This window comes from Ambystoma mexicanum, chromosome 1q (genome assembly GCF_040938575.1).
Source record: "Ambystoma mexicanum isolate Mex_15411 chromosome 1q, UKY_AmexF1_1, whole genome shotgun sequence".
NCBI lineage: Eukaryota > Metazoa > Chordata > Amphibia > Caudata > Ambystomatidae > Ambystoma > Ambystoma mexicanum.
In genome coordinates, this window is record NC_090922.1 from 558,872,053 (window position 1) to 558,894,982 (window position 22,930).

Below are 22,930 nucleotides of genomic sequence, written 5' to 3' on the forward strand. Positions count from 1 at the left end.
ACCCCTCCACATTTTGTATTAACTTTACCCCCCCGGGCAATGCCGCAGGGCCGCCCAAGGCGAGGCAGGGTAACTGATGTTACCCATTTAGCAGGCCAGGAAAGGGGCAGCCCCCAACCCCATGCCTGCTCCTCTCCCCCTCAGCTGCAGAGACACGCAGTCTCTGCTACACAAAGCCAAGGAAGGGTGAGGTGTGAACAATCACCTCTCCATTCCTCTAAGCAAAAAGGTACTAAGCACCAAGAAAAAACAACAGTCAGGCAGGGCCCAGGTTCAAAGACCTGCTCACCCGCAGGGGGACAGACAGTCGGCTACCCGGCCTGGGGGCACCAGCCCCCATTACTATGCACATCAAAGACCCAGGGCTCCCCGGGGTCTTATAAATAAGAGCAGAATGCTCTAAGAAAACACAATCTGTTTGTGGACCCTGAACGGGGACCCAAACAAACAGGAGGTTCGCTGTTCACTCAGCGTCTTCCACACTTTGCTTCTTTACTACAAAACCCTCCCACCCTACAAATAAGGGAGACAAACAAAGGAAAAGAGGTCAGGACACTGTACGGTGTCCACAACAAGTCGTGGGACATGGGAAGATGGCAAGGGCCAGAGGGGGTAACCTCAGGACCCGGTGCCCAAAAGTATGAAACTATTATGATATGTGATTATTGTTATCTCCATAACCATATCTGCACAATAAAATCCTACGGCCTTTTATTGCCAGCACTTGACAATTTGTGTGAGCCAAATTATTTTGGGTGAGGGTAAGGGGTTGGCCAACACAAGTGCATGCATATGGGTTCAGCAGTTAATATATATGCGGTCAAATTGGGCATACCAAATTCGGTTTTAGGAGCTTCGGTCTTTTCTACCTCGATCTTTTTGGTCATGACCTTCAGGCTGGTGTCTGAGCATCCTGGTGTGCAGCGGACGTCCAGGATCATCAGGGACAGCATGATCAGCACCATACTTCCCATGCACCCAGCAGCACTTGCCAGGCTAGAATTTGTGTTTAGTGGCGAGCTTGGGAAGCATGTTCTCTCACGAGTTCAGCGTCGTTCGTGTTAGCCCCTCTGAGCCCCCCTGAGCTCCTGGAGGCCCCTGGAGGTGTCGTTGGGGTCAGAGCTGGCATTGGTGTTGGTGACATTGGTGTTGTGAGAGCCAGACCTGCAAGGCTTTGCACGTGGCTTCTTCACGGCGGTGGTGTCCTGAAGTGTGATCTCTTTTGGTCTTGTTGAGAGCTCGCTGTGTGCCGTGATCGTGCTTTCCCCAGTCGGCTCTTTTCCAGTCTGGGCTTGCTGGAGAAGCCCCAAAGGTGAGTAGGAAGCTGGGAGTGGTACCTTTAGGGCATCTTTTCACTGGCCTTTGCCCTGAGTCAACTGTGGCTCTTTGGTACTGCGCATTGCCAAATGGGCACTGTGCACAGACAGTGTTTAGACACATGATAGTTTTGCTTAAGCACTGGTCTCTCTTACCGAATTTTTGCTGACTGAAGGTCTCACTAGCCCCTGCTCCCTAATTCTGTAACACTTGGAGGGTATAAGGGCATAGTATCAGCCCCTACGAACCACCCAATCTATACTAGATCAGGCTGGATACTGTGATTATTGGCATTTAATTAGGTGCCTAAGAGAAATGACCAGGAGACTGCGGGCTTAGGCCTTTGATCCTGGGCATCCAGACGTATCCACTTTTGGGCAATTAATAAAACTGTATTACCTTAGTGGCCTCCTGTGGAGTGAAATCAGTTGGAAATCCACAGAGGATTGTGGTTAACTTCTTTTATATTTTCGGTAATAAAAGGGAATATCAACTCCTTTTATTCCTAACTTTTTTGCCAGCCACTAAGTTAAACGGTGGAGAGTGCCCAATTGATGAATAGAGGATCTTAGTTGATCCCAACAATTATTTCCCCGCTGAAATGCAGCAGGGGAAAGGGCCACACAATCCAAATATAATCTGAGGAAAACCAAGATTCAACTTAACAATGAGAACAGGGAGACTCATATGAAGGGGATTAAATCGAAGAAGAAAGCGAAGTACTCAAAGCCGGCGGATCAAGGTGTTATTACTGGGTTTTTTCCAGTGAATCCACCTCCAGAAATTAACTCAACAACAATTGAGGAAACAGCAGTCCAAGGCCCTAGTGGCAGGACCCTAATGAATTCTACCAATTTTGATGACATTGATAAAAACTCCCTATTGGAATTGTGTTTCAATATACAAAGAGGGATGTCATCACAAACACCATCGATGGTAGCAAGTGGTACACTACCCCATAATGAAAGTAATATGAGCATTCCGCATGGTCTACAAAACTCCATTGGAAGCAGTGGCCGACTGTCAGCTTCCCCTAATCTAGTAATGGCTTCTATGGAGGATGTACCTGATAAAGAGGTGGATGATTTTGAATGCCAGTACCCTGGCTCAAATGAGATCGCTGAATTACAGTCAGCATTACAATTTGCGCTCAAGATCTTATTACAAATGTCCGGACGTATTTTGACAAACACTAACATCCTCACTATGGCACAAGAACAGAATGAGCCTCACCGTGAGGAGACGGAAGTTAATCTATCTGATGCTATGCAGATAGTGGAAAGAAGTGAAGAGCAGGAAAGTACGGAAAAGGCGGAAGTAAACCCTTCAGAATCCATTCTTAGTGTTGAAGCCAATGCTGTACCTCAGGTAAATGTCATTGATCCAGACACTGAACAAAGCCCTCAAGTTTTCTTCTCACGGATGCAACGTAGATTGGCGAAGAAGGCACTAAAAAACAAAAACAAAATAAGTGCTCCTCCCTCTATAGCTGGTCCCCGGATAGCGTTGGATATATGCTAATAAAAAAACAAGAAAAAATTATCTAGAGCGGAAGCAAGGGTCTCTACGGCTAAAGGCCGCTTAACTAGCTGGCTGCTACCGGAAGAAGAGAAACAGATACATCTGGTCGAAGATGAGGAACTATTGGAAATAATGGACCAGGGGGCAGAATTAATTTCTCCAGTACACCTTCAGCAATCAGTAGTACCTGTGGACGAAGGAAATAGTCTGGTGTTTACATCACCTAAACCAGGAAACAATACTAAAGATACTAATGAGAATCGTATTTGCCTCATTAAGAACTTATATCAGAGTGGCAAAAACAGTTGGCTAGCGAGATCTGAGCTATTAGTCAGACTTAACTGTGTTTCCCAACTTCGAGTATTGAAATCTGATGACTTTCTGTTTGTTGAACCGTTGAAAGGCCCCAATCCCAATGTCTCCGGCCTACATTGTACTTTCTTATCAACAGCGCGGATGATTAGGAGATACAAAGAGGAACTTCGGGCAGTTGATATTGACGTGGATCTGATTGAAATTGAACCTAGCATTGTCCAAGAAGACATGGCAACTCCAGCTTTTGAACCAAATTGTCTTAAGCCATCTGAAGGGAAACATCTTGAACTTGCTGAAGTGCAACCAGTGCTAAAATGGTTGATGGAATCTCTCCCAGGGGCCATACTCAACCATTGAGCCTTTTCATTTCTTACATGGAATTGCAGAGGCTTTGCCAATTTACTGAGATCTGAGGGCTCTGTCGCTTTTCCGGCCAAACATAACTGTATTTGTTTGCAAGAGACTTGGTCAATGGACCCTCTGCTATTAGTTGGTTTTGTGTTGTATCAAACATTTGCAAAAAGGGGTTTAAGGGGTCGTCCTTTTGGGGGATTACTCATGGGGGTGGTCAACACTTTCAGAAGGATTCACTTTAACCAAGAGGACAATCTCATGGCAGTGGAGGTGGACTATGGTGAGGAATGTAGTCCCCAAAGACTCCTCCTTATAAGCCTTTATAATCCACCAGAAGCAGTAGTCAGAGAAGCCTTACAAGAAGCATTCCAGGATATAATGTCTTTTTGGACAATGAAACCTGGTAATGCAGCAATAGTAGTAATGGGGGACTTTAATTGCCTCATGACGGACGAGGGGGTAATCTCAGCTAACCCTAAACTTAATCTAAAGTGTCTAATGGCCCACGAGAAAAGGGAGGAAGAGGGTTTAGGTTGGATACAACTGCTTGAATCCTGGGAATTAGAGATGATCAACGGCCGTACACCCAGTGATAGGCCGGGGAAACATACCTGGACAAATGGGATATCCTCCAGTACCTTAGATTGCATATTTATGTGTCCCAAAATGCAGCTGAAAGTTACTGACATGAAAGTGATTCACAACAACTGGAGTGACCATGCAATACTCCAATGTTCTCTCCATCTACCAAGATCTGCCAATGCGACAATGAATATCGGCAGAATATGCACTAATTATGCAGGGTCTAGAATTTTCTGGTCAGAGAAGAATATCAGATTGGCTACAGAAGCTGTCGAACCCATGTTTACTGCTAGCTTCCCGGATTTTAACACCATGTCCATTAATGCTATTGAAGAATGGATTTTGGAATTTTCGGGCAAACATGCTGCAGTTAAAATGGGTTATATGGTATGAACAGAGGGCAATAAACCTCCATACAATAAAGAAATTAGAGGTACTAAGAGAGGATTGAGAACTGAAATCTGTAGAATTAAGGCTATGAACCTGCCATTAGTTCTAAACTGCGATAGAGTAAGAAAAGTCAAAACAGATATAGAGCCAGTATTAAGAATATTAAAAAGGCAGTTAGAAACAGTGCCTGTCAAAGGATAGTGCAGACTATCTGCTCTAAAAATTTGTGTCGTATTTGAACACTCTTGAATGAGTCTAAAGATAATGGTAAAGGTCAATTAGCCAACCCTATCAGTGGGGAGAACTGGGTAAAATTCTTAGAAGGACGAAACTCAGGGGACGATGAATCTTTTAATTTATCCCTGTGCAATGCCCCAATTTATCCACCCTTTGATGTATCCTCTGAGGCAATTTTGAATAAAATAAAAGACCTTAAGTCCTAGAGAGCCCCGGGCCCTAATGGGCTGGCTAATGTGGTAATTGAGAACTACCCAAAATTTTGGGCCAATTTATTATCTGTGTTATTTTAAAAGAACCTAACCCAGGGAAGAATCCCCCACTCTTGGCAAACAGCAATTCTCATGCCCATTTTTAAAAAGGGCAACCGATTAGATCCCAATAAGTATAGGCGTCTGTCTATGTTGGATATAACAGGACAGCTGTTTGCCTCATTGCTGTTAAGTGAAGTACAGAAATGGGTAGATGATGTCATCATACTAAGCAAATTTCATTGTGGGTTCCGGAGGGATTACTCTACTTCTCACAACTTCATTGTGACGGATATATTACGTACGAAAGCAATTAGTAGGAGGCAGCCTCTGCTTTATGCCCTATACATCGATTTCAAGGCTGCCTTTCACTCCATCCCAAGATATAGATTGTGGCTAAAGCTAGAAGCTATGTTGCCCGGTGGGACTCCTGTACAATCTGAGACTCTTGCATCAGAATAACACGGTTCAACTTAGATTAAATCAAGAAGGCAACATGACTAAAAAGGTGATCCAAAATAGGGGGGTTAAACAGGGATGTGTCACTGCGCCCCTCATCTATAATCTGTATGTCTACGATATACCAGCAGCGCTAGCAGAAGTCAATAATTGCCCACCTAAAATGGGTGTGGCATCTTGTGCAGTGCAAGCATACGCCGATGATTTGGTATTGTTGTATAACACCATTAGTGGATTACGACGATCCGCCACCGCTTTATGGGAATAGTCAACGGCTTGACTATCAACTTAGATAAGACCAAAGTGCTGAGATTCACCGGTAAAAGAGCCTCCCGAGTTAATTTGATGGGGGGCAAAATAAATATACCATATGCGCCCTCCTACCATTAGCTGGGTGTAGAGATTGTGCCCAATGGTGACTACCGCTATTGCAGACAAGTATGTCAAATCCAAGCAGTGCAAGTCACTGCACTGATTTCCACATTTTTGAGCAAGTAGGGTGGCTTTACACTTTAGGGGACACGACACCTATATATTCAAGTGTTTATCCCATTGATCACTTATGGCCTTGAGGCCCTCCTCTCTTTTGATTTAACTTGGCTCTAGGTGATGGAAGGAAAATGTTGGCGTTGGATACTGGGGTTGCCCCCAGGGGTTCCGATGGCCCTTATAAGATTAGAACTAGGACTCCCATCACTAAAGCGATAGTACTAAAAAAGAGGGCTGGGTTCTTCCTTAAGATGATTAGTTGCTGCACTAATCCACTATTGTCAGTGATATATCAGGAAGTGGCCAAAAAACATACTACCTCATCCCTACTCATATCAATGACAAAATACCTAGCAGATATAGGTTGGACACATAGAGGTGTGGCCTACTCGAAGGAAGTCCAAAATGCACCTGGGAAACACGTGGACCTTTGGGACTGGCTTGAGAACTTTGCCCATTTGAGTACGTTAAAGAGCTACCAGTTTATCAAATGCAGGCAATACACCTTCATGAAGCCTCAAGCGTATTTGAATCTTTGTCCTGTTAAAAGACTCAGGCTCTTTATCATCCTATTTCGAATGGAACAACTACCTACCAGGATGAGTCTGGGAACTAGGGAAAATATTCCTGTTCAAGAGCGAGTTTGTCGCCTTTGTAATACATCTGAAGCATTGGAGACTGCCAAACATTTATTAACCGAATGCCAGACATTGACTAGTACAATTATATCACATCTTGGTAAATATGTGCATAACCCAGAAACCATCGGTGAAATGACATTCTGGTGATATTGTACGAACACCTGTAAAATGCACCTTTTCATTGCTCTGTATAACATATGGCTAAAAATTGAATCAAATTTGGGGTCTTTGATTTGAGAAATACAAGAACTGCAACGTTAAGAAAATGAGTTTCCGTCATGTGGTCAATTATTTGTACATTGCAAATCGTAATTAACTCATGAACCTGATGTGGAAAGTTTTGGACTCATGAACCTTATTATTTTAAGTGTTTAAGCTGTAATAGAATTTGAAAGATACTATTGCATGTTTTTTTAGGTTTATTTGATCTATAACTAAAACTCTTTAACTGCCAAAGATTGTATGTATAGTATCACTTTGGTATATTATTATTTCATTTATTTGTTCTTTTCATCTGTTTTTTTCTTTGTTAGTTTCCTTTGTTGAAGTGCATATTAATGCGTTATGTGTAAAGTTTGAATTTTTCAAACTACATCACATTAAAGAATAAATAAATAAATAAATAAATAAATAAATAAATGTTCTTTGATTGTACCTCCGGCTCAACACCTGCACTTGCAAAAGGTGCCCTTTTCAATTTCATTTTGGGTTTCTTTGCGAATGTTGATGTCCGCTATACACAAAACTAGACAGGTGAATAAGGATTTTGGGACCAGTGCACCACTTCCTTCAAAGTCACTGTGTACGTTTATCAAAATGCACCGGTGGGAAGTGGCAAGTAAGAGCCACTGAATTCTCCTACTTTCGTGTCTTAAAAAAAAAAAGGCCTTACATTAAAAAAGGAAGGTTTTCCAAAACTTGTTCCTAATCTCCAACATGCCAGAACCCTTGCATTAACGCATAAGCAAATTAAAGTTGATGATGTGCCAATTTAGTTATGGTCACTTTATTTTAGAGGGGGCATACTCTAGCCTTCCCAGGTCTATCATAGTGTGTGTCATGCTTAGACCAGAAAGCCCATTTCACTTGGAATCAGAAAAAGCCAATTGGGAGATCAGGGTTCCATCTTGTGTATCTAGAAAAGAAGCACAGCAGCCCTTGTAGTAAGCTAGGGATCAGTGCTAAGAGTGAGACTTGGGAGGGTAGCTCAGGGCAACGTGCTCGCCTTGGAAGCAAGATGAAGTGGAGCAACCCAGGTTCGATCCCTGGGTCCGCGCTTAGAAACCTCTCTGTATTAAGCGTGTTATAAAAAAACAATTACAAGACAACATTAGGGTGCCCCATAGGGTGCAACCAGCAGGCGGGCATCAGATTGCCTCTGCAAACTTGAAATCAGGCACAAATGCCATGGTCAAAATGGAGCTTGCTATATATGCATGGCTGATACTTTCAGTACTAGCCGACCTTTATTGCTGTGGCCTAGCTTCAAGAAGCGACAGAGCACTTTACAGAGGTATACAACAGTACAAATGCATAACTGAGCACTTTTCAGAGTCATCAAGAGAACAGATATGGAGCGAGAGCTAGGCTACAGAAGGGGGTACAGTGGTGCAGGGGGGCCGGGAGGAGCGGTCGGACAGCGTCTAGTGAGTCAGGTGGCACAGGGGGCAATGTGTTGGCCTCTGTGTTGAGGAGGATAGATTCCTTGAAGAGATGGGTCTTGAGTTCTTTTCTGAATTATAGGGCCTTGGTATTGGCTCTTGGTGTCATGCTAAATTTGGACGTAGCTGAAGAAGATGTTGATGTGTGCACGACTGAGAAACAGATCCAAGCAGCCACAGAGCTGGAAACCTATCTTGCATGTCCCCTCTCTCTCCACTAACCTAACTCACCCCCAATATCCTCCAGAGCGCATGGAGACCATGCACATGGCAGCAGCATGCAGTATAAATCCCAATGCCGTAACATGACATTACCTGCAAGCAGTCGAACAAGGTAGAACAATTCACGGTCGCTGTCATTGAACTCCCATTTGCAGTAATAGTTCCCAGCATTCTCCCTCGTGGGCGTGAACAGTAGAGAGTAGTTTCGCTGCGTCGAGCTGCAGGCGGGCACCTCGAATCCCAGACTCGGCCCTGTACACCTGGGCTGGCCCTGCCTGTTTGACATCATCCATAGGAGAGTCTTTCCCTCATGATCTCTGTTATGACGCTGCACGCTCACATCCGCCGACTCAAACCTCCATTTCAGCTCAAGTAAAGAGCCATCAGAGGGGACCTTGCAGGGCAGCTCAACAGGGTGAGATGTGGTCACAAGCCTCACCCCTCCAGCTCCCTGTACTTGGTTTTTCCCATTAGTTAAGATGGTACCTGCAAGAAGAAACACAAACCCAGATTAAAATCGGAATCAACCTGGTAAGAATCCAGTGTGGCAGGGGTGGCGAGGGGAACTATGGAAAACATGCGCAGGGGTAATTTTGTAATGGGGGAACCGTGTTTTCCCAATGTATTAGGGTGACCAGATTTAAAAAGCAAAATAACGGAACAAGGCTACTAACAGAAAAGTAGGACTAACTCTTAAAAGTGACTGTCAAGTAATTCATCACAAGCTAACACTATCTTAAATTGTAAAATGAAGCATTTCTTCTGTGCGAGATTGTGCATTCCTGCCTGCCAGCTATTAAGACCTAACAAAAACCGGGACCACTGCAGTTTCCAATGGGAAGATGATCTTAAGAAAGGGGGACAGAGCACCAAATACTGGGACAGTCCCGGCAAAACAGGGACGTCTGGTCACCCTACAATGTACGGATAGAGAAGAGAGTCAGAGCTAACTAGCCATCATCTGGGCTGCCATGTCCCATTCTGACATCAGCAATGTAGTGTGACGCAGTGGCAGATGATACATTTATAAAGGGAATGGTGTGTAAATGTTTCCCCTGAGTTGGTCTGAGCAAGCGTGCCATAACTAATCCAGTATGGTTTTGGGTGGTCTGCTCCTTTACACATTTTATTTTTTAACAATCGATTGAAATCAAGCATTTTGCGGCACGCATTTCAACATTATTGGGTAACAATGCGTAGAGTGTACACACAGTTCATCGGGGGAGCACGTGAAACTCTTCCATTGAGGCCACACCACCAGCAGTGCGCACGGTGGCCCCCCAGACATTTTTCATAGGGGTGGCCTGATGAGGCCACAGGAAATCTTGGGGTGGCACACAGGGTGCCACCCAGGGACGGATCCAGCCTCAACATTTTGGCGGGGCTGGATGGCAGTTTTGAAAACTATTAGTGAGACGGGACATTAAACCTATTGCGCTACTGAACCCCCATCGTCTGAACCGTTTCTGCCCCAGCCAAATGCACAGGAGTGAGAGAGAGTAGTGCGGGAGGGCGAACCAGTCAAGGAGGGGTTGTCCCCTTGAGAAAAGGTTTTAAATAATGGGTTAAAATTGTGCATTTTACAGTACACTTTGTGATAAATTAGGTAAAAAGCCACACAGTTTACAATCGGTTTTGTAGGGTAAGACATGAAAAGTACATTAGATGCCAAGCCACCAACAATGCACAGGAGCATTTTCAAACACATTTTCATAATGCCTTTGCCTGCTATATGCCAGTACTCTGCAAGTGTAAAAAAGCATTTTCATATTGATTGTGCTCACACATGTCCATTCTGCTGGACCTATATATGCCACTATTCCCACATACTCTTGTTTGCTTTGTCCATAATGCCAGTAACAATACTATAACAAAGCATGTTTATGCTAGCTCTCCCAATAAATGGCAGTATCCCCATGTAAGAACATACTCCTGTTGGTTTAGCCTTAATTCCAGTGAAGAAAAGCCATGCCACAGTAAGAAAATATATCCTTGCTGGCTACATAAATCCCCCACTCCACATATAAGAACATTCATCTTGTTGTATTTGCTCCCTAATGGCAGTAACAAATGTCAGGGAACAGTAAAAAAACATATAGCCTTGCAGGCAGCACGAATGCCCCCACCCCAATGTAAGAATACATATGATGCCTTTGGCCTTAACACCAGTAATAAACTGCAATGCCACAGAAAGAAAACATGCTCTTGCTGGCTAGCTGGTAAGATAGCTCAGCGGGCTGAGCGCATGCTTTTGTAATCCGAGTGTGATTCGTAGGTTCAAATCCTGGCAAGGCCAACTCTGCCTTTCATGCTTCAAAGTGACCTCCGTGATCTCTACCCTCCTCTACGGACCTTGTTCTATTATGTTGCTTTTGCACCTTGTTAGCTCTCTGTTATTCTGTACTGTACTGTTTTCCCTGCTCACCAAGTTGTACCACCGCAGTGATACTTACGGGTTTGGGCGATGCCAATAAATGCAATAAATAAATAAAACTCATTAAATGAGTTCAAACTTCAGCTGGGTGAAACATTTGATGTATATATGTTCTCTGTACACCGCTTTGGAGAGAGCGCTATATAAATAGCATATCATCGCACAAATCCCCCCATATAAAAACACGCATGTTGCACGCATCATGTTATATTCCCACATGGAAGAATATGTCTGTTGCCTTTGACCTTAAACACCAGTAAAATAAAGATTCAAGTCAAAATAAGGAAACATGCGCTCCACATGTAAGAAAACTCATCATGTTGCCTTTGACCTTAATGCGAGTACAGAATTCCATGCAACAGTAAGACCCAGCCAGGCCAGTCCCACTGTAGTATACAAAGAGCCAGGTATGATGCATGCAAAGGCAAGAATGTTTCCCCGGCTCAGAAGAAGGAATTAGAGAGCTGACATGGCATAGCGCCAGAGAAAGGAGAGTAAGATGAGAATGAAAAGAGGAGGTAATCCCTGCATGCTTTCCAAGCAATGAGAAGACAAGTTGGGCAAGGGTGAATTTGGGGCACAGTCCAAAGAGCTGTCTAGTGTCTATGAGGCAAAGGGCAGGCACACACTGGCCCATATGGCAACAGGGCAATACATACAAGTCCAGCCTAACATGCTAGTGTGCAACACTTTTTTGGTCAAAGGGACACATTTTTTGGCCCTAAGTGGCTCAGTTTGATGGGTTACTGTAGCTTGCGGCTGATAGTTTTGACCAATGCTACAGAGTAAAAAATGCTTTTAAAAAAATCACTATCTGTAACTAATATTGCCAAACACTCCCCAATGTGTTGTGCCGAAAAAGGCTGCCAGGAAAAATAATGAAAAATCTGTCACAGAAAGGAACACATTGCAACGTGCAAAGGTGGGCCACTTTTTCTTTGGTGCCTGGGGTTAATTTCATGTTGAGCCCGAACCTGGCAAAGAGGAGTGGGAGGATATATAAAGGGGGAAACTGAGTAAGTGGTGACCTTTTTTAAGGTAATATCAAGTGAATCAGAAGGAGAAGGGATGGTTGCTGCCTAAAGGGGTTGACGTTTTGCGCTAGAGATCAGAGCCCCATAGAGAGCCAGCGTGTGGGGGGCTTCGAGGAGAATGTGCACCGGACCTGCTCAACACTCCAAGAGGAAGGAAAGAGGGGATATGAAATGGAGCGTGTCTTGTGACATTAATATAAAAAAAAATGTAAATCACTTGTACGTTAACTCCATTTAAATGTAGAGTGCTGTCTCAGTTATTGGAGGGTGGGCAGAGGGAAATCAGACAGTTGCGTGCAGCATAGCACAACGATGCATGTAAATACAAAGACACACGTAATCACAGACTCTTTACCGGCCTGCTTGAAACCGTATCTACAAATGATTAACTTAGCCTTGCACATGGGTGAACATCATGTACCAGGCTACTCGAATTCGGAGCCTTTCTTATCCTGGTTGTCAATAACCTATGAGTAGAGTTTACCATGCATTTTTGAAGGTAATGCCTTCCTAAGCATACGTTTGGGTCCCCTAAACATAAAAGTTTGCACATCCAAGCTGAGTGTCTTTACATTCTTCTTGCACTCACTGAAGCCCCCAAGACTGTTCACACCCACTGCTGCACTTCAGACAGCAGTGACACTTGCCCTTGGGATCTACTGGACTTTGACTCTCTCCAACTGTCAGTGCTACAAGCAATAGTGGGACACTTTTTCTTTGCACTACGCTACATTTTTCACGGGCACTGAACTGGACATGTTATTATTGTTGATGCACAGTTCAGTGCGAAAAAAATAAGTATTTTTTGGTTGCTTTTTCATGGGGTGGCCAATGGGGGGGGCAGCATTTTTATAAGGGTGGCCATGGCCCTCCCTGGCTGTTGTGTGCTGTCTTGGCATAAATAACATAAACGTAGGTAGTGAGTATAATTAGAATTTAGAAGAGTAGAATGTTAGGTGAGACTCTGGAATGAAATGTCAGATAATGGATACGGCTGAGAGTGATTGAGGGTTGTCTCTCGTCGCAATTTAGAAAGCACTTATTAAAGAATCTTCTCCCGATGAGAGAAGTACTGGAACTAGCCAGAGTGTATGAGAGAGTAGATGCCCAAGTGGCAAACATAGAAAACCCCAAGAATGTTGAGACTATTGCTGTCATAAATAGGAACGCTCAATGGCAAAGGAGACATCCAGGAATGGGATCACCTAATTTGATGCGAAGAGGCAACAATGACAGACAATGCCACCGCTGTGGCTTCGAATTTCCTCACAAGGGACCCTGTCTTGTGATGGGCCAGCTATGCCTTTGATGTGGCAAGAGAAGCTTTTCCAAACAATGTGCAAGGAAAGGATAAGCATGCCACTTGCAAGCATTAATAATTCTCAAGTTGTGTCGAACAGAAGACATCTGACGGAGAGAGATCTGAGGCCATATCCTGGGACAAGAGGAAATTCACAATCAGCTCAAACTGGCTTTGTCAGAGCCATGGATGACCTACAAATTGTAAGACCAGATCAGAATACCCAAGACACCCAAGATCCTGGAAAAAGAGTAATAGTCGATAATGAACCACAATCTCAAGAGAGGATGCAGTGGGAGGACCCGTATGAAAACCCACCAATACCAGCTATGTCATATGAGGAAGAAATGGAAGCAATGAACTATCACAGGGACTATGAATATGATTGATACAGCAGAGAATATGTAAGGTTGATAGGAGACCACGAAGATGATAAAAACGCAATAAGAGTAATAGTGAATTTAAATGGAGAAGATATACCATTCCTGGTGGATACTGGGGCTACAGTCAACGTCATGAGCGAGGAAATGTACAGGAAGGTGCATATACTATACCCCCTAAAAATGTGGAGAGCCACAATTTTTCAATGGGGGCGGAACAGCCATTATTAAACATAGGACTGTTTCAATGTGACTTAATTCACCTGGGAAAATGTATTCCTACCAAAATACATGTAATTAAAAGTCCTGTCATTGGAAGATGTCTCATCAGTTGCAGGACTGCAACTAACCTAGGTCGCATTGACATACGATACAATCAGTTTGAAAAGATACAAGGGATTCCACCAAAACCTCAAGCTGAAAGATCTATGACTAGAGAAGAGGTAAATCTAGAGAAACTGAAAATGGAATTCCCAAAATTGTTTCAAGGTATTGGAAAGTTGAAATCATATGAGATACATTTACATATTGATGGCTTGGTTCAACCTGTCCCACAACACCCAAGGCGGGTAGGCTTTCATTTGCAAAAGAGAGTGTTGCAGGAGCTTGAACAACTGAAGGACAATGATATCATAGAAAGAGTGGAGAAAAGGCCGACCCCATGGGTTTCTCCCCTAGTGGTAGTTCCTAAAGCTGATGGACAACTTCGGCTCTGTGTGGATATGAGGATACCAAATACAGCCCTATTGAGAGAGAGACATCCAGGCCCAAACATAGAAGACATGATAATTTGTTTGAATATGGACAGGAGGTTCAGCAAATTGGATTTAAATCAGGGTTACCACCAATTGGTGATTGACCAGGGATCTCGTCCAATAACCACTTTTAGTGAAGGGTTATTTAGATACAAGAGGCTTAGCTTTGAGATCTCTTCTGCTGCTGAGATTTTCCAGGAAGCCATCAGGAAAGTAATAGCCCCGGTACCAAATGCTTTCAAATATAGTGACGACATTATGGTGTGTGGAAGTGATCAAGTTCAGCATGATAATGCTTTGAGGCAGATGTGTAAGTTATTGAAAGAGAGTGGGCTAACCTTGAATGCACAAAAATGTGAGATTAACAAAAGAAGTCTGAAATTCTTTGGACACATATTCTCAGAGGATGGTATAAAGGCAGACCCAGAAAAAGTGAGAGGGATATTGAAGCTGCAAGCCCCGAGAGATGTGACTGAACTGAGGTCTTTCCTTGGTATGGTTGGGTATTGTGCGAGGTAAATGCCGGAATATGCAATGTTAACGGAGTCGTTGAGACATCTACTGAAAAAGGACATAGAGTATGCATGGAGTGAAAAATGTGAAGAAAGTTTTGAAAGGATAAAAAGTGAGCTGGCCAATGACAGACAGTTAGCATATTTTAATACTGAATGGGACACTGAAGTGATTGCTGATGCAAGCCCAGTGAGGTTGGGTGCAATTCTTGCACAAACAAATCCGGTTGAAACATCAGAAAGCAAGCAAATGAAGGTCATTGCCTATGCTAGTCGAGCCCTAAGTGACATTGAACAAGCTTACTCACAGGCGGAGAGGGAGAGTCTTGCTGCTGTGTGGGCTTGCGAGAAGTTCAACCATTTTATTATTGGAAAACCATTTGTGTTGGTGACAGATCATCAGACATTGATTTCAATATTCGGAAACCCCCGAATCAAGATGCCCCCAAGGATTGAGCAGTGGGGCATGAGACTACAAGAATATGACTATAAGATTGTACACAGGCCAGGGAAAGAAGCAAATCCTGCCGATTATTTGTCAAGACATTCAGTGAGTGAGATGGATTCACTGATGCAAAGGGAGGCAGAGGAGACCATATTTTATGTATCTTTAAATGCACTGCCCGTGGCGATAACAAAGGAGACATTTGTGGAGAGAAGTCAGACTGATCCGATGATCAGAGCAGTTGATCTTACAAGGACGGGGAAGTGGAAATGCCTAGAACAGGAAAAAGGTTTGGAAGAAGGCGATATGAAGGATTTGAGAAAGTTAGCGAAAATGAGCAGTGAGTTATCTGTCACGAAAGATGGAATGCTATTAAGGGGCAATAGACTTGTAGCACCCAAGAGTTTGAGAAAAACTTTAGTCATGCTGGCTCATGAAGGTCACCAGGGAATAGTGAACACAATTTTTTTTTTTGAGAAACCAGGTATGGTTTCCTTGCATGGATCTGGCTGTGGAGGATACACTACAAAATTGTTTTGCCTGCAAAGTGACGTCCCCTGTGACTCAAACTACGCCTCTGGAAATAGTACCATTGCCCAGAGGACCGTGGACGCGAGTGGCACTGGATTTCTTTGGCCCATTGGAGGAAGGTGGATATCTCCTATTAGCTATAGATGAATACTCAAGATTTCCACTGGTAAAGCAAGTACGTTCCACAGCGTTTCATTCTGTAGTGATAGTATTAGATGAGCTTTTTAGTGAGTGGGGAATTCCTCAAATCGTTAAAACAGACAATGGAGCACCTTTTCATGGGTACGAATTCAGCAAATTTGCTACTCACATGGGATTCCCTCATCAGAAAATTACGCCTCTATGGCCGCAGGCAAATGGGATGTCGAAAGATTCATGAGTAATCTAAAAAGAGTCAGACAACGAGCAGTTGTGGACAATATCTCATTCCCACAAGCAGTTTCACAGATGCTAAGGAGTTATACGAACGCCCCTCACGAGATGACAGGATACTCCCCAGGGGAGTTGATGATACGGTACAAGGCAAGAATAAGGCTTCCCTGACTGGAGGATTACACGGCTGAGGAAGATGAGGAGATCAGAGCAAGGGATCAGATGAAAAGGTTGAAGACTAAAGAGTGGGTGGATCGCAAAAGGAAGGCTGTGGAGATGGAATTAAAGGAAGGAGATGTGGTGGTGGTGAAGCAGAAGCAGCGAAAGAGAACGGATTTGAAATATACACCCACACTATTGAGAATCAAAAATGTAAAAGGGTCCATTGCTACGGCGTCTGGTGTGGATGGAGAAGTCACGATAAATGTATCCTTTTTCAAAAAGTTCATGCCATATGGGCATGAGCATGGGATGTGATGAGGTGACTGGATCAAGTGATGTTGACATGGATGTTGATTTAATTTGGTTGTGTGCTAATGATGAGGAACTGTTGGGTTGGGGTGGGGGGTCTACTCCGAGGGAAAAGTGTGCAGGAAGTAATGAAGAAAGAGATGTGGGAGGAATAAGTTCCGAATGCAGACATTTTGACTCTCGTGGGAATTCACGGAACATAGACAATGGGTGTGATCTTCATGATGGGAATGAGAAGTCGATCTCAAAGACTTGTTCGGAAACCAGCGAGGCTGATTGAACAGATGTACTTTTTTTTTATTGTCCCTACGGTTCGGCCATGTGTTTTTAAGCACAACTCGGTAGATCGTAGAAAACTTTCCTATGGACCTTACCCGACTTTTCGTCCATTATCGCACTCGAAATCAGCTGCCATTTTCTGATAATCCTATCATTTCCCCCCATCGACCTGGCTCACCTGCTTTTGCGGCACTAAATCAAATCCCCCGCCCCTGAGCCTGACATCAGCAGACGCGTACCGCCCATTTCCCAACGCCAAAGCACGTTTCGTGTCAACAATCGCTGCGCCTCAGCTAATGAAGTGTCGCCATGGAAATGGCAGGACGCCTCTTTCCTCAATAAGTATAAACACACCGTTTCACAACACACAGCAGCAGATTTTCGATTCCATTATTCTCTTTGTGTTACTTTGAGTATTCTGTGACTCGTTTCTGTGCTCTGGTCAGCTACCTTCGCCGCTTCTAGGCCTTGTGAACACCGGTACCATCTCTGTAAATTATTTTACTTTCTTTACCACACAATGGCTACAATAATGCCGTATATGTACGAGCCCGAGTACACCGAGCAGGAACTACTTGAAAGGCAAGCACGCGAAAACGATGGGGATTCTGACGGCAGTTGGGAGGACCAGTCAACGGATGAAGAGCCTGGACCATGTCGCATGGACGGCGTCTCCACCTGGTGCACGTGCAATCGGTGCGAGCTAATACCAACTGAGGAGGAGAACTGCTGCTGCCGTGAAAATTCCGGGTGCTTGGCCTACATTTCGGAAGGCAAGCCAAGTCCGCAATGCATCACTGAGCTGCCAGAGTTCAGGGAAGCCTGCCTCTCACGGACCGTGTTGAGGATGATGATGGTGCTTATGCACGAACTTCGCGGCACTGTTCGTCCGCGTAATCCGAGTAACGAGTAAGTATACTCTGGTTGTGATGTCAGTGATGCCACTACTATGTCATGGTCGTCTCCCACATATAAAATTACATCGACATATCATTCGAATGCATGTAAATTGGTTCCATATTGTGCATTTTCTAGATAGAATTTTTTTCAAAGCAGAATGACATTTTTTACCTGAATCGACAGTGATAAGAAAGTTTTGTCATTTTAATACAGTTTGCATCTTTCATTTTCACAGGTGGTACAGGCTGGTGGCCTATCGTTGCTTCACTTGGTGGCTTCACGGGAGGCTCGGACACCGCGTTCGGAGAGTAATACCTGCCTGTGCGGTACTTGCCATTAAACAACATTTCCCCAGCGACAGTGGACAATACCGCGGATTTTCCCTGGATGTGCTGCAACCGGAACTTTACAATGTGTAATGTTTATTATTTATGTTCAATTGAAATTAAGATCTAAAATGAAACCCAACATATATTTTAACAATGGTTGTTTTGATTTTTTAAATGAATCTAGTGTGTCTCTATTGAATAGGTCTTAACACCAATGATAATCTATGGCCTGGAGGCATTGCAATTGATAGAACTAGACTGGCTTCAAATCCTCGAAGGAAAATTTTGGAAAAAAATACTCGGTCTTCCGGGCTGCATCCCAATGGCCATCCTTAGATTAGAGCTCGGCCTCACTTCCTGGAAGTCTCTTGTACTCAGGAAGAGAGCCGAATTATACCTAAAAGCAACACCGGATACAGCTAATTTACTGTTAGCGGCGATTCATTGTGAAATTAACAAAGCAGCCTCATATCCTTTTATGAAAAAGAACATCGTTAAATATCTTGAAGAGATCGGTTGGACCCAAAAACAACAAGAGGTCTCCATTCCTGTACTGAGAGCGTTAACTAAGAAATCTGAATTGCACGATTGGATTAGCAACTTTGCACATTTGGAAAATCTAAAGCGCTATAAATTTGTGCAATTCATGAATTACACTCTCAAGAAGCCGTTGCCTTATCTGAATCTATGCCCTTCGCCACGGCTACGTCGTTTTATTCTTATGTTAAGGATCGATCAGTTGCCTGTACTAGCCATAAGTGGGATTAAGAATAATCTCCCCTCACCCGAACGTTTCTGCAGGCTATGTAAGGACAAAACGAAATCAGAAACGGGCAAACATGTTCTTACCAGATGTGTCGCTATGATAAAGGTCTACACATCATTTTACATAGATTTTGTCCATAATATGGAACATGTTGGTAGTAATGAATTCTGGCAAAGAGCCGTTAATGCAAAGGGAAACGGAATGAAATTATACATTGCCGTGTATAATGTTTGGACGATTATTGAGAAATCATTGGGCATAACCATATAGCGAACTGTCAACTCATGGATGGTCACCTCCTTTTATCATGGGAAAGTTTCTATTAGGATAAAACTTTCTATAACTTTCCCATCAGCAATATGAATTTGGACTTGTAGTCTTCAATATGTAAAGGCATTAACATTCATCTACTGGTGGATTATGAACACATCTGTATATTCTTTTAATTTTGAACTCTGAATGTAACTCATTTCACTTTTTACTCTTAATTGTTTTTATTTTCTTTTTTCTTTTTTCTCTTTCTTGTTTATTTTCTCTAAATTTGCTTTTTATGTTACTATTTTTCTTCTTTTTATTCATTTAATATGTCAGTATTTACTTTTATGACCATTGTCTTATTTTTGTTGAATGTAATTTCTTATGTTATGTGAAAAGCTTATAATAAGCTGTAACACATTAATAATAAATTAAATTAAAATTGAATAGTCTTCCTGTGCCTTGTCTTGTCACACCACATGTCTCCGGCCAGCATCCTCCCTCATGCTGGCCGCCCACCTTCAATCCACATAACCGTTGAACCCGGTAAATAATCAATATGGTTGATCATAATAAATCATCCTTTTGGGCACCGGGTACAGAGATGACCCCCTCTGGCCCGTGCCGCCTCGCCACCACAGGCCAGCCTGCTGCTGACTAACTGCCTAGGCATCCAGGGTCTCCAGGGTGAACTGCACCCATATATTCTCCTGGGAGGGTGAGGTATTCATAAACTCACCCCCCTGCCTTCCATGTACTAGATCCTGCAGCCTGCCTCTTACATGCAGTTAGATGGCCTCTCCTTGGTGAGGCCCTGCGGCAAACGAGTCTTGTCTGCACGACCACCGCCCCAATCCACCCCCCGCCCTATCAAAGGCAGTTCGCACCGGGGTACTTGTGCTGGCAAGTGGAGCTGTCAGGGAGCGATAAAGGCCAAGAGGTGCCAAAGACCATGTACACTTCAAAGTGGTCTATAGAGCATGGGTTGTTGTTCCCATGTCTACCTCCAGACCCCGTGTCTCCTGCCAAGCATCCCACCTCACGCTGGGCGGCCCCCTGCAATCCACATAAGTGTGTCTCCATTCACGAGTCTTCCTGTGTCTTGTCTGCACGACCACCGCCCCAATCCCCCCCCCGCCCTATCAAAGGCAGTTCGCACCGGGGTACTTGTGCTGGCAAGTGGAGCTGTCAGGGAGCGATAAAGGCCAAGAGGTGCCAAAGACCATGTACACTTCAAAGTGGTCTATAGAGCATGGGTTGTTGTTCCCATGTCTACCTCCAGACCCCGTGTCTCCTGCCAAGCATCCCCCCTCACGCTGGGCGGCCCCCTGCAATCCACATAAGTGTGTCTCCATTCACGAGTCTTCCTGTGTCTTGTCTGCACGACCACCGCCCCAATCCACCCCCCGCCCTATCAAAGGCAGTTCGCACCGGGGTACTTGTGCTGGCAAGTGGAGCTGTCAGGGAGCGATAAAGGCCAAGAGGTGCCAAAGACCATGTACACTTCAAAGTGGTCTATAGAGCATGGGTTGTTGTTCCCATGTCTACCTCCAGACCCCGTGTCTCCTGCCAAGCATCCCCCCTCACGCTGGGCGGCCCCCTGCAATCCACATAAGTGTGTCTCCATTCACGAGTCTTCCTGTGTCTTGTCTGCACGACCACCGCCCAAATCTACCCCCCGCCCTATCAAAGGCAGTTCGCACCGGGGTACTTGTGCTGGCAAGTGGAGCTGTCAGGGAGCGATAAAGGCCAAGAGGTGCCAAAGACCATGTACACTTCAAAGTGGTCTATAGAGCATGGGTTGTTGTTCCCATGTCTACCTCCAGACCCCGTGTCTCCTGCCAAGCATCCCCCCTCACGCTGGGCGGCCCCCTGCAAACCGCATAATGCCACGACATATACACGTCATTCATTCACAAACACACCCCTGTTTCGAATTATTTATAACCCACTTCATATTTCTAATGTGAACTTCTTTGCGCTTTGCTAGTCAACCTGTGAAGGTGCTGGTTATCTGCTCTTTGTCTCTGTGAACTTCCGTGACCACTTCAAGGAAACTCGTCAGTTTGCAACCTGTGAACTGCTCCCTGTTCTACGACAAGAAACTACTCTGATCCCTGCATCTAACTGTTTGTTCGTCAAGGTAAGGCCATGTACCATAATCATTTTGCGTCCAATTTCTTTTCGTTCAAGACAGTACATGCAAGTAACTAGTCACATGTTCTGAGTTTAGTCAAATTATTTTTCTATTTTTTTAAAGTTATTCAAATACTTATCCGCATGTGAATAACGTGTATAGTTCCAAGAACCAAAACGAACCTTGCATTGAACCTTTTATGTGTCATTTAATTTTTTAACACATTGGTATTCATAGAGAATTGTTGATCTTTACTTTTCAGAACTTTCCACAATGCCTGCCTGTTCCATTGGCGGTTGCCCTTCGAAGACCCATAATAAATCTGAAGGTACTATAATGCATGTTTTCCCTAAGACAATAGATCAGATAAGAGAATGGGTCCGATATTGCGGATATCCACCGTCTGAGCTTGAAAGTAGAGTCCTAGAAGTCTTTGCGGACAAAAGGGGTGATCGATACCGCATCTGCAGCTTGCACTTTACCACTGACATGTACTCCACATCATTGCTAATAAAGAAGAACACACCGCGAGCGAGGCGAAAATTGCTCTCAACCGCTATTCCAACTCTATTCGTCCACATCCCTCCACTGGTGAGTCAAGTTTACGTATTTATCTCTCGGCCTTGCGGTAGTGTGTAGCATTAGCTAACAATAATTTCCCCATTTATGTATCCACTCAATATGAAGGCGGAAGATTCTCCATCCGTGTCGTTATTGCAGTCATCAGCCACTTCAAGCGCCTATCGGGTAATCTTACTTGGCTATTCTGCCACTGACTTGTTTTAGGCATGTAAATCAATAGTTTTAATTTATCGTGCAATTATTTTACCTAATAGTACACCCTTGTACTCGTCCTCTAGTCTTTGTTTTCAGTTATAATTATTGTTATCCAAAATAATGCAAGTACTGTCTTTCAGGGAGATGCTGAGGAGTCCAACGTATTGACGACTACCGTTGATGTCACTCAGATGCTCGAGGTACGTTTCCGGACAGTTCCATCGATGGAGATCATCAGATCTTGCATTCTTGTAGCGTGATTGTTACACACAATGTTTCTTTCGTTTTTAGCCATTGATATGTCCTTCTGTCGTCGCCCTCCTATGTGTCTTCTTTTTTCAATATTGTTTTCATTACTAATGAAAGTCCTATGTTTCAGGGAGTCGATGGAGCATTAGTCCAAGAAGAAGGGGGAGCATGCAGTTACGGGTCGGCGCAACAGCTTGCAGAAGTGTGCACCGCAGTTACATCGTCCCTTGATGTTCTTATGCATTTCGAGGTATGGATACTGACAGTTCGATCAAGCGAAATCATATGACGTGATTACATCCGCTATACTTCCTTCTTTATTAACGCAAGTACTATGTTTCAGGGAGATGACGGAGCTTCTTCTACAAGAACATCACCCCTAGTAGTTGATGCAGATCTCTGGGTGGTGACACTTCCAACGATCGAGCAAATCGAATCATATTTAGATATCCATTATTTATTTTAGACAACTGATCATTTGTGCAGGTCTATTTAGATGAGCCGTTGACGCCTGCACAAAGTTTATGTTCTTTTTAACAAAATAGAAAACCAAACTAATGCAATT

At 43.9% G+C, this 22,930-nt stretch overlaps 1 protein-coding gene across 3 annotated transcripts in view; it reads right to left on the minus strand.

The window, feature by feature from the left end:
- Nucleotides 1–22,930, minus strand: part of LOC138531671 (uncharacterized) — a 236,476-nt gene that overhangs the window by 182,620 nt on the left and 30,926 nt on the right. For all 3 annotated transcript variants that reach the window (XM_069641005.1, XM_069641004.1, XM_069641003.1), the window contains exon 2: nt 8,533–8,925. In XM_069641005.1, coding sequence (XP_069497106.1) covers nt 8,533–8,925 — 393 coding nt within the window. The remainder of the gene's footprint in view (nt 1–8,532; nt 8,926–22,930) is intronic.